Genomic DNA, 12,549 nt, shown 5'->3' with positions numbered 1-12,549 from the left:
GCAAATTTGATTACTTCGCTTGTCGTATTTCTTTCCAGTTCATTTATAAATATATTGAAAAATAAGGGTGCCAATACAGAACCCTGAGGCACTCCACTGCCCACTCCCTTCCACTGAGAAAATTGTCCATTTAATCCTACTCTCTGTTTCCTGTCTTTGAGCCAGTTTGTAATCCATGAAAGGACATCGCCACCTATCCCATGACTTTTTAGTTTTCCTAGAAGCCTCTCATGAGGAACTTTGTCAAATGCCTTCTGAAAATCCAAGTACACTACATCTACTGGTTCACCTTTATCCACATGTTTATTAACTCCTTCAAAAACGTGAAGCAGATTTGTGAGGCAAGACTTGCCTTGGGTAAAGCCACTTATCTAAAAGAAAAGTAAAAAGCTGGTTTGGCAAGGAAAAAAGATAGGAAAAACTCTGATACTTGATAGTACATTTACAAGGAAACTTAAGCAGGAACATTGCTCCAAGCTCTATAACCTTAGGTCTTAACAATACAAACTGTTTTCTTCTTTTCTGCGTTACCTAAGACAAATCTGGAAAAACATTAATTTTGAGGCCCATAAATGTCTCTAGGTGGAGTCGAAAAACATTTTTAATGTCCATTCTTTATCGGCCTCCAGGAGGAAAGAGACAATCAATGTAGCTGACATAACAGAGTCCTTCTGTGATGTTTCCAAAATTTCTGTAAGGTTTAATTGAGGAATCACTACAGGAGTTAAAACAAACTCCTTTTTGATCTAACGAATCCTTCTTTTTAAAAGGAGGAATATAATAAATTTTTGATGTTAATGGAAGAGCCTGTTCTGGTACTTTAAGAACTTCAAGCATGTATTTCTTCCACATATCCATTGTGGAAGTAAATTGATCCCTAGGAAAATTTACAAAACACAGATTTTTCCCTCTTAGCATATTCTCCATATTTTATAACCTAGTGGAAAACATTATTTTCCTTAATCAAAGAAGGATACAGCAATGATTTATCTTTAATATCTTGTTCCAATACTTAAATGGATTTCTTATTCATTAAAGATTCCTGTTCCAAGGATTTTATACGTGTATCAAGTTTTTCCATATTCAGGTTTACGGGAGCCATTTGATTGAAAATGTTAGTATTTAACATTTGAATTTCATCCCAGAGTCAAGTGAAATAACTGATGGTCTTACCAGGTCTATTTTCTTAATATGAGGTATAGGTAAAGCTTCTCATTTCTCAGGCTGAGATACAGTGCTTCCAGCTAGTTCCCCGGGTCCCAAGGGCATTGAGGAAAATTCAGAAGCCAGTTCCGATATAACAGCCGAAGGCCATTGCTCTACAATTTGACCACTTACAGGGCCGGATTTTAAAAGGGTTATGCGTATAAGGTACGGGGCTTTCCTTGGGTGGGCATGTCGGGGGGGCCTGTCGGGGGCGTGACGCGGTCGGCGCGTCATCCGGGGGCAGTGCCGTGGGCGTGGTTTTGGCCTGGGGGCATTCCGGAGGCGTGGCCGCGGCCTCCAGACTAGCCCCCAGACCGGAACATGGCACGCGACAGCTGGCCCGGCGCACGCAAAGTTACGCCTGCCTCGAGCAGGCGTAACTTGTGCGACAGAGGTGGGGGGGGTTAGATAGGGCTGGGGGGGGGGTTAGGTAGGGGAGGGAGGAGAAGGTGGGGGAAGGCGGAAGGAAAGTTCCCTCAGAGGCCGCTCCGATTTCGGAGCGGCCTCGGAGGGAACAGGCAGAGCGCACAGGGCTCAGCGCGCGCAAGTTGCACAAATGTGCACCCCTTTGCGCGCGCCGACCCCGGATTTTATAAGATACGCGCGGATCTTATAAAATCCGGCATACTTTTGTTCGCGCCTGGTGCGCGAACAAAAGTACGCGTGCGCACTGTGTTTTAAAATGTACCCCACAGGCAATAAAGAACCAGAAGGCAAATCCAAAATCCTTCCTTCAGCCAGGTTACCCGGGACCATCCGTTCCCCCAGGGAAAGAGTGGTTTGAAGCTTAAGGGAGGGGTCGGGTAAGGCTTCCACCCGAATATCTCCCGGCGAGCTAACTCCTGGGTTGAGAGCTCTCCGCTGCATGTGAACGTCCATTGGGCCACAAGTTGTGGTAAAGTCGAGGGCAGAGGATCTCTTTCTCTACCCGTTTCCTAGTGGAATGCGGCATATCGAGTTTTAACCACCAAACCCGATCAGAGCTCTGTCACGCACTGCCAGCAGAGTCGGCCATCTTGGATCCCCCTTTTTAAAGGTTTTTAATGAGGCACAAACTGAGCCAGAGGAGTAGGTTATTCAAATTTGTTGGCCCCCTTGGGTCTACTTCAGGTAGACATGGAGGATGCAGAATAGTTGTCGACAGATATTACCACACTGGAAGACACCAAGTCACTGAAGATGTTAGCAGCAGGGAAAACACCAAGTCCTGACAAATACCCACTATAATTTTATAAAGCTTTTGCAGAGGAGCTGGTCCCTATCTTGGGTGAATTATTTAATTATTTCTGGTGCCCAGGTGCTAGAGTGGTTTCTCTTTCAGAAGCACTAATAGTGTTGACCTATAAGGCTACAACGGATCCACTGGAAGGCTCAGCTTATTGGCCGATCTCTCTCATAAATGCTGATATAAAGATGTTAGCAAAAGTCTTATAGACACACCTAGAAGAGGTGTTGCCTATGTTAGTCCATCGGGACCAAATGGGATTTTTCGAGGGGAGAATCTCTACAAATAATACAAGGACATTATTTAATATAATTCACTGGGTCAACAAAAGAAAGTGATGATGGCGGTGAATTCCATGGATGCTGACAAAACATTTGACAGGGTCTCCTGGTCTTACATGTTTGTGGCGCTGAAACATTATGCGATACCCCAGGAATTTATTTCTTGGATACATGCTGTGTATACAAATCTCACAGCTTGGGCAGTGTTTAATGGTATAGTATCAGTTCCTTTTGCTACTGGGAGAGGAACACAAGGCTATCTCCTATCCCCATTATCTGACCTAGAAGTAGAGCCACTAGCCCAGGAGATTAGGAGGTCCAAACAGATAGAGGGGGTTTGTGTAAAGCAAAATTGCTTACCTTGTAATAGGTGTTATCCCAGGACAGCAGGATGTAGTCCTCACATATGGGTGACGTCATCCACGGAGCCCTTAAGCGGGAAAAACTTCTGGCAAGTTTCTAGAAGCTTTTAACTGGCTGCCTGAGGCTACTGAGCATGCCCGGCATGCCATGATATTGCCTGCCACAGGGGTCTCACTCCAGTCTTGTATGTAGCAATAAGCGTAAGCAAAATTAAAATAATAAAGTCTGAGGCCCAACTCCGCGGGGTGGCGGGTGGGTTCCGTGAGGACTACATCCTGCTGTCCTGGGATAACACCTATTACAAGGTAAGCAATTTTGCTTTATCCCAGGACAAGCAGGATGCTAGTCCTCACATATGGGTGATTAGCAAGCTAGAGGCTGAGTCATTGTCCGTGCAGGTAGCAGTGATGCTTTGTTGAGGAAATGATGCAGCCGAAGTTCACAGCAGGTTGGTTGTAGAAGGAGTTGGGATTAAACTGGAAACAAGTTCTTTAAGACAGATTGTCCATAGGCTGAATCCTGTCGTCCTTCCTTGTCTAAACAGTAGTGAGCTGCAAAGGTGTGAAGAGAAGTCCATGTTGCTGCTTTACAAATGTCAATGATTGGTACTGAACGAAAATGCGCTACTGAAGTTGACATTGCTCTTACTGAATGTGCCTTTACTCGCCCTTGGAGAGGAAGGCCTGCTTTTGTATAGCAAAATTGTATGCAGTCTGCTAACCAATTGGATAGAGTATGCTTTCCCACTGCTTTACCTGGCTTATTTGGGTCATAAGAGACGAAAAGCTGATTGGATTTTCTGAGGGACGTAGTGCGATTCAAGTAATAGGACAATGCACGTTTACAGTCTAAAGTGTGTAAAGCTCTTTCGCCTTGATGAGAGTGAGGCTTTGGAAAGAATGTGGGTAGAACTATAGTTTGATTTAAGTGGAATTCCGTAACTACCTTGGGAAGGAATTTTGGATGTGTTCGGAGAACCACTCTGTCATGGAGAAACTTTGTATAAGGTTCATATGTGACAAGTGCTTGTAATTCACTAACCCTCCTAGCTGATGTAATGGCTATGAGGAAAATAGTTTTCCATGTGAGAAATTTAAGTTCACAGGTATCTATGGGTTCGAAGGGAGAACGCATTAATCCTGTTAAGACCAGATTCAGGTCCCATTGTGCCGCTGGGGGCCGAATTGGTGGTTTAAGTTGAGTTAGACCTCTCATGAATCTACTGACGAGAGGTTGTGTTGAAACTGGTGCATCTCCTATCTTGTTATGATAAGCTGAGATTGCACTTAAATGTACTCTGATTGACGATGTCTGAAGACCAGAGTCTGAAAGATAGTACAGATAATCTAGCAGAGTAGCTGTGGGGCAAGTGAAAGGATCTGTATTGTTTTGCTTGCACCAGGAAGTAAATCGTTTCCACTTGAAAGAATAATTCCTTCTTGTGGAAGGTTTGCGGGAAGCTATAAGCACCTGAGAAACATTAGTTGAGAGGTTAAGTGATTGTAAGATCAAGCTTTCAACATCCATGCTGTCAAGGATAGGGATTGAAGGTTGGGATGGCGCAACCGGCCCTGATCCTGAGTGATGAGAGTGGGAGCTACTCCCAGGCGTATTGGATCCTTGATTGACAGGTCTAGCAGTGTGGGAAACCATACTTGTCGAGGCCAATATGGGGCTATGAGAATCATGGACCCCTTGTCCTGTTGTAGCTTCACCAGCGTCTTGGTGATAAGCGGTATTAGAGGATATGCATACAGTAGGCCTGAGTTCCAAGGGCGAGCAAAGGCGTCCTTGGCTGGTTGGTGCTTCTGGTTGTGTCGAGAACAGAAGCTGTCCACCTTGTGGTTCAGATGCGATGCAAAGAGGTCTATTGTTGGTTGTCCCCAACGTTGGAATATGTTGGTCGCAACAGAGGGATTTAGAGACCATTCGTGTGGTTGGAACTGGCGACTGAGTCGGTCTGCTAGTACATTGTGAATCCCTGCTAGATAAGTGGCCTGTAGGAACATTGAGTGGTTCAAGGCCCAGTCCCAAATTTGTGCCGCTTCCTGACAAAGGAGATACGAGCCCGTACCTCCCTGTTTGTTGATGTACCACATGGCTACAGTATTGTCTGTTTGGATTAGCACAGTCTTGTGTGAAAGGCAGTCCTTGAACGCATGCAGCGCATAACGTATAGCTCGAAGTTCCAGAAAATTGATTTGGTAAGTGGCCTCGAGTTTTGTCCAAGTCCCTTGCGTTTGGAAAGAGTTCACATGAGCTCCCCATCCCAAGGTGGATGCATCTGTAGTTAATGTTATCTGAGGGATCGGTTTTTGGAAGGGCAGGCCCTTGCGCAAATTGTCCTTGAGTGTCCACCATCGTAGCGATGAGCGCAGCTGGTGGGTTACTTGGATGCGAGAGTGAAGTGGTTGAATGGCTTGGATCCATTGTGATCGAAGAGTCCATTGGGTTAGTCGCATGGCAAGTCTTGCCATAGGAGTGACGTGAACCGTTGACGCCATGTGGCCTAGTAAGATTAGAAACTGATGAGCTGTTGCTTGCGGTTGTATGGACATGGAGTACACCAACCGGGACAGTGTTTGAGCACGATCTTCTGGAAGAAAAGCTTGTGCAAGGTTTGTGTCTAGTTCTGCTCCTATGTACTGTAGCAGATGAGACGGCTGAAGGTGGGATTTTTGATAGTTTATTAGAAAACCCAACCTGTGAAGCAACTGTATTGTGTAACGGAGAGACGTTAGTGCTCCTTGATGCGACTGGCTTTTTATTAGCCAATCGTCTAGGTAAGGGAAGACATGAACACCTTGTTTGTGTAAATGTCCTGCTATTACTGCTAGACATTTTGTGAATACTCTGGGAGCTGAGGCAAGGCCGAATGGTAGGACTCTGTATTGAAAATGCTGGTGTCCCACCTTGAATCTTAGGTACTTGCGATGAGGTGGGAATATAGGTATATGAGTATAAGCATCTTGAAGATCCAGAGAACAAAGCCAATCCCCCCTTTGTATGAGAGGAAGCATGGTGCCTAATGATACCATCCTGAATTTTTCTTTCCTTAGAAATTTGTTGAGATTTCTGAGATCTAGAATGGGACGAAGTCCTCCTGTTTTCTTTGGAATGAGGAAATATCGGGAATAGAATCCTCTTCCCTTCTGGGAGTGTGGCACGTGTTCCACAGCCTTTGCTTTCAGAAGAGTAGATAATTCCATTTGTAATTGAGGAATGTGTTCGAGATAGGAGTTTTGTGGAGGAAACTCCTGCGGGGAAGTTGTGAAGTCCAGATGGTAACCTTGTTGGACTATGGATAAGACCCATTGATCTGTGGTGATGTTTTCCCATTCGTTGTAAAATTGGGAAATCCTTCCCCCTACTGGTAACTGTGGAAAGGGGTTTGGTTGGCTCCGTTCTCTGGTACTGCTTTCAAAAGCCAGAGGTGGAAGCAGTTTGGGGCGGAGGCTGAGGTCTTGCCGCTCTCTGCTGTCTTTGTTGAGGCCGTTGTTGAGGCCTTGTAGAGCGTGGTCTAGAAGCCTGAGGGTAATATCTCCTCGGCCTGTAGAAAGGTCGTCTTGTATCCCTACGCGGAGGCTTGCGGGCAGGATGAGTTGCAGGATCATGGGACAAAGTGGAGAGCTGCTTTAAAGTTTCAGAGTGCTCTCTAAGCTGTGCCACGGCATCTTGTACCTTTGTTCCAAACAAGTTGTCACCTTGGCAAGGCAAGTCTACCAGCTTATCCTGGATTTCTGGACGCAAGTCCGAAGCCTTCAACCAGGCCCATCTACGGGCACTGATACCAGATGCTGCCGTTCTGGAGGAAGTCTCAAAGGCATCATACGCCGCTCGCACCTCATGTTTGCCCGCATCCAGTCCCTTCTGCACAATCTGTTGTGCTGCCTCTTGGTGTTGTTGTTGGGGGAGAGATGGGAGAAATTCCTCTATCTGCTTCCACAGATTTCTTTGATGCTGCGTCATATATAGTTGGTACGCAGCAATTTTGCCATTTAGCATCGCTCCCTGGTAAATTTTCCGCCCCATCAGGTCCAGGAATCTGTTATCTTTCCCTGGAGGGATAGAGGCGTGCGTCCTAGATCTGCGTGACTTTTTCTGCGCAGATTCTACAACTAATGAGTTGTGTGGCAGTTGTGGTTTCTCGAACCCTGGGGCTGCTTGGACTAAATATGTAGAGTCCACTCTACGATTTACTCCAGGTGTTGTACACGGGTGCTCCCAAATCCTTTGCTGAAGTTGCAGCAGCACTTCATGCACTGGGATAGCCAAGTTATGCTTTGGGGGATCTACAAACTGTAGTATCTCCAGTGTCTGCTGCCTTTCATCCTTCTCTGCTTGAAGTTGAAAGGGGATGGATTCTGACATTTCCTGCACGAAGGAAGCAAAGGATAAATCCTCAGGAGGGGATTGCTTCTTGGCCTGAGGCGGAGTACCTTCAGATAAAAAATCCTCCGAAGAGTGCTCTGACTGTGTATCAGACCATGAATCTGTTGGGACCTGGTGTGAACGATGGTCTAGCTTTGCAGATGGTGCCATCCCAGATGGTCCTTGTAGAGGATCTTGAGTGTCCGGCTCACCCTCACTGGTATCACTCTGTCCCTCAGGCTGTGCAGGCAAGGAAGCTAATAGATCCTGGTATCTTTTTGTTAGCAGTGCATGCAGTCTTCTGTCAGAAGAAACTTCTGTAGCCTGCAGGGATGTATGTTTAGATTTCCCTGATACCTTTTTCCCTTGTCCTGGAGTTCTGGACGGGGCTAGGGTGTACCGAGGTGCTACCTGTGCAGCAGTAGGCAGTGCTGTAGTCAGGAAGGAAAACATAGAAATGGGAATCAAGGAGGAGATAGGCCTAGGGGCCATTGCGGACACCGATTCCATCGATGGATCTGACAGCTGTATCGATGATGAAGCTGCAGAGATCATCGGAGTAGCAGGTATCGCTGAAGAGCAGCTGGCCGCATCCATCGGCACAGAAAGTGCTGTTAGCGGAGATGCTGCAGTCGTCCTCGGCATCGAGATCGATGATGGCACCGGCAGTGGCATCGATATCGACGATGGCACCGGCAGTGGCATCGATATCGAGGAGGGCATCGACTCGATAGTCGGCATCGATTGAGTCATCGGCATCGGCCCGATGGCCGGCATCGACTGAGAAGTCGGCATCGACCCGGAGGTCGGCATCGGCCCTAGGGTCGGCATCGGCGATGTCGCCGGCATGTTTTCCTTGAGGGCATCGGTGACAATTTTCTTAATTAACGCCGTTAAATCTGTCACGGAAGTCGATGGAATCGATTCCTCTGTCGGTGCTGCGGAGGTCGATGACAATTTCCGCTGCTTAGATACCGGTTCCTCCGGCGGTGGTAACGGAGGGATGGAATGATGTCTGCGGTGTTTGTGCTTTGTACGAACCTCAGACACGGATTTTGACGATGCCACTGACGGTGTTGGCGATGAAGCGTCTCCTGAACCCTCTGGAATTCTCGTCTTGAGAAGTATCTTCTTCGATAAACCTACCGGTGAAGATTTTGTCGATGACGAGGGCGACGGCGATGGCCGGATTTGAAAAATCTGGGCCATTTTTTCCTGGCGAAGTTTCCTACCCTTCACCGTCATTTCTTGACACTGGGCACAGGAGGCGATGTCATGGTCTCCTCCCAGGCAGCGGACGCAGTCGACGTGCGGGTCCGTGATTGACATAGTCCGGTTGCAGGCCGGACATTTTTTGAATCCGGAAGTTTTTTCCGTCGACATCCGTCTATGATTCCGGATTCCTTTTTCACAAAAAATTATGTGATGTTTGTCACCAGCCGGTGACAAACCGAGTAAGACCCGAAAGGGGTAAAAATTTGTAATTTAAAGTTTGTCGTTGTGAGGTAACTCACAGGGCTCCTGGAAGCCGCGATGCGGATAGCAGCGTGGAAAAAAGAAGACTGGAGTGAGACCCCTGTGGCAGGCAATATCATGGCATGCCGGGCATGCTCAGTAGCCTCAGGCAGCCAGTTAAAAGCTTCTAGAAACTTGCCAGAAGTTTTTCCCGCTTAAGGGCTCCGTGGATGACGTCACCCATATGTGAGGACTAGCATCCTGCTTGTCCTGGGATAATATTGAGTCTCACAAAACCTTGCTATATGCGGATGCTGCATTAGTGTATGTGACTACTCTAACCCACTCTTTGATCGCATTGATACACTTACAGGGTTTTAAAGGGGAAATCTCTAGTTTTATATGGCAAGGGAAGTCACTAGATTGAAATACAATGTTCTGTCAAAACTAGGGAGGCTTGGGCTACCTCACTTCCAGTGGTATTACTGGGCTTGTAGACTGTTGTGTCTACGAATATGGTTTGGGATAGAACCCCTACAGGCATAGCTCTCTATTTACTTTATTTGTTTTTATATACCGACATTCATTGGGCAATATCACATCGGTTTACATTTTAACTCTTGAAAACTAGTAAGACTAAGGTGTCTTAAAGTGCCATATTAGTATTAGATTGCAACATTGAAACAAACATTATAACACGATATTATTAATAGATTGCAGCATTCTATGGAAGAGGAAGAGGAAGAGGAAGAGGCGGGAGGGTGTAGCTTGGCATCCCTGTTGCATATGCCACACACATCCAAATACATATATGAGGGTTGTGCATGGAAACTCTATAATTGCACTTAAAAATATTCAGGGCAGTGAATCGTTTGGTTCACTTAAATGATGGCTGGTCTTTTCTGACATCCTCAGTGCATAACCCACATCTATCACTACATATATTTTCACCAGATGTGGACATATGGGCGGCAGAAGGTTTACAATTTTTAGGACATTTGGCTGATGAGGGGCCAATTAAAAGGTTCACGGAGATGAAAGAGGAATTTCAGATACCAAATATGACCTGATAGCTATATCTGCATTTACGTAAAGACATTGAAGATATACCGTAATTAGGGAACACACAAATGTTGAGGACTAGGGGTATTGAAGGTGTGCTTAGCTGCAAGAGGAGAGTGAAAATTTTGATATCTATCATGTATAAGTCGCTGTGTTAAAAAAAAAAAAAAAAACTATACCCAGACTTATACAGCTGTGGAATGCAGATCTGAATGAAAAAATGGAAAGTACATGCTGGAAATCAAACTAGAAAAGGTCACGACAAATCATATGTTATAAAGGGCAGGAGTTGCAGTATAAGTTACTAAACAGGTTGTACCACACACTGGTTTGTTTTGCTAAGTTTATTAGCGCCAGTTCAAACTGGTGGAGAGAACTTGGACAGTATGGAATATTTTTTGAAATATGCAGGAAGTGTTTGGGACATTCAAGGGTTCTGAGCTAATGTATCTGACTGTATTTATAACATATGCGAGCAAAGACTGACGGTCAATCCTGCTCTTTTTCTGCTGAGGAAATGGTCTACTAGGTGAGAAATGAGAGGGTATAGGAAGCTGGTGGGTCGCTTGTTACACGCTGCACATCTGACAGTGGTTCATCAGGGGAAAAGATCTCATACTCTTTCATGCTGGTAATCTAAGGTGTTGGATATTGCTTTAATGGAGAAACTAACATTTACCTTAATGAACCAGGCAGACAGATACCAAGCAATCTAGGAGCCATATTGGACCTGGTGGGAGCAGAATGCTGTTTGATTTCCTTAAACATGAATGCTGTGGTATATTTGATATGCCTTTGTTATGTTACTGTGTCATTGAGCCTATACTGTATTCTTTGTTTTGAAAAGTTACAAATAAAGAGTTAAAAAAAAAACAAACTAAGATTTGTTTTAATTTATGCCAGATTCTAACAAAAGTTATTTGATTTCACAATCATAATAACCACTAACCTGTTGGTTTAGTAAAGTAGCATTTTTCTCCTTGTGCTGTATAATTCTTACAAATCCGTGTAAAACATGGGAGAGCAAGTTTAGGTTTGAACAACCAGCAGACAACAGATCGAGCTCCAATGTGCAGATTTCAGGGTAGGTTAATTCTCCTGGAGTGATATTTTCCATAAGATTATTAGAGGGGCCACGATATCCCACATCCACTTGTATGTCTGCATCTGTAGATAAATGAAAAAGTTCATTATCAACTGCAAGATGAATTACTGTTGCATCTTGTTTGATATGCATCCCTCAAAACATTAATTCTTTAAACCTCAAGCCCATGCTAGTCAACTCCCACACATTGATAAATGTGGAAGTATTTATGTAAATAAAGTGCAGGGATGGCCAACTCCAGCCCTCAAAAGCCACAAAACAAGCCAGGTTTTCAGGATATACACAATGAATATGCATGAGTTAGATGTGAATGCAATGGAGGCAATGCATGCAAATCTGTCATTCATATTCATTTTAGCCTGTTTTATTCATTGTGGATATCCCTGAAAACCTGGCCTGTTTGTGGCTCTCAAGGCCCACAGTTGGCCACCTCTGATATAGTATAATAAGGTTCAGCCCCAAGATCTCAATATGTACATTTCATGTTCTGGTATATTAGATGTGTACCAAATATTGCTTATATGGTCTTTATAGTTGAATAAGCACCATTTGTCTCACAAAGTTTACCATGTTGCCCTTGCCTATACTATTTTTTCTCTGGTTATCACCTTTTCTTGCCATTACCACTATTCTCTGGGGAGAGTATCTTCAAATGGGATTGCTTTGTGCATACCTTGACAGGGAATGAACCTCTTTCCTAAGCCAGGGTATGTTGGGAACAATCTCAATCTTTCAAATATACTGCTAATGCTCTTAATAATTGCAGCGTGCCAAAGAGAACCTACACTTTCGTCCAGGTCTGGTCATAAATTGCTTTACTGGTATTCCCTGTTCAGAGCCCAGGCTCACCCTGTAGCAACCAGCTTTGCCTTCTAATTTCACTGTACAGCCCTCAGCCCAAATACTTGTCCTTTTCCAGTATCCCTTTTGATCCGCCAATCCCCCTCCCCCAAGAACCAATCTGGATTCTAGGGGGCAGAACCATGTCTCAGGCTAAAACAGATCTGAGGCTGCCTCAATTTAAGTCATTAAATTGCCCAGCTAGCAGGGCACCAATCATCAACCAGGCAGAACCCAGTTCAAAGTCCACCAAATACCCTTTTGCCCTTCCCTCAATCTCACCTCCCCCCCCCCCGATTCTCCCTCCCCCTCCCCTCAATCTCACCTCCCCCCTGATTCTCCCTCCCACTCCCTCACCCCCCTGATTCTCCCTCCCACCACTCTCCCCTCACTCTCACCTCCCACCTCCCCCCTGATTCTCCCTCCCACTCCCTCACCCTCACCCCCCTGATTCTCCCTCCCACTCCCTCCCCTGATTCTCCCTCCCACTCCCTCCCCTCACTCTCCCCTCCCCTCACTCTCACCTCCCCCCTGATTCTCCCCTCCCCCTCCCCTCACTCTCACCTCCCCCTCCCCCCCCCCTGATTCTCCCTCCCCTTCCCTCACTCTCACCCCCCCGATTCTCCCTCCCACTCCCTCCC

At 45.7% G+C, this 12,549-nt stretch overlaps 1 protein-coding gene across 1 annotated transcript in view; it reads right to left on the bottom strand.

Moving 5' to 3' along the window:
- The window catches only part of LOC115087279 (lysosomal-trafficking regulator-like), a 1,534,685-nt gene that overhangs the window by 1,319,170 nt on the left and 202,966 nt on the right, over positions 1 to 12,549 (bottom strand). The window contains 1 exon segment of the mRNA XM_029594260.1: positions 10,913 to 11,130. Coding sequence (XP_029450120.1) covers positions 10,913 to 11,130 — 218 coding nt within the window.

This window comes from Rhinatrema bivittatum, chromosome 3 (assembly GCF_901001135.1).
Source record: "Rhinatrema bivittatum chromosome 3, aRhiBiv1.1, whole genome shotgun sequence".
NCBI classification, from domain to species: domain Eukaryota; kingdom Metazoa; phylum Chordata; class Amphibia; order Gymnophiona; family Rhinatrematidae; genus Rhinatrema; species Rhinatrema bivittatum.
This window is presented reverse-complemented; position numbering and strand designations above follow the sequence as displayed.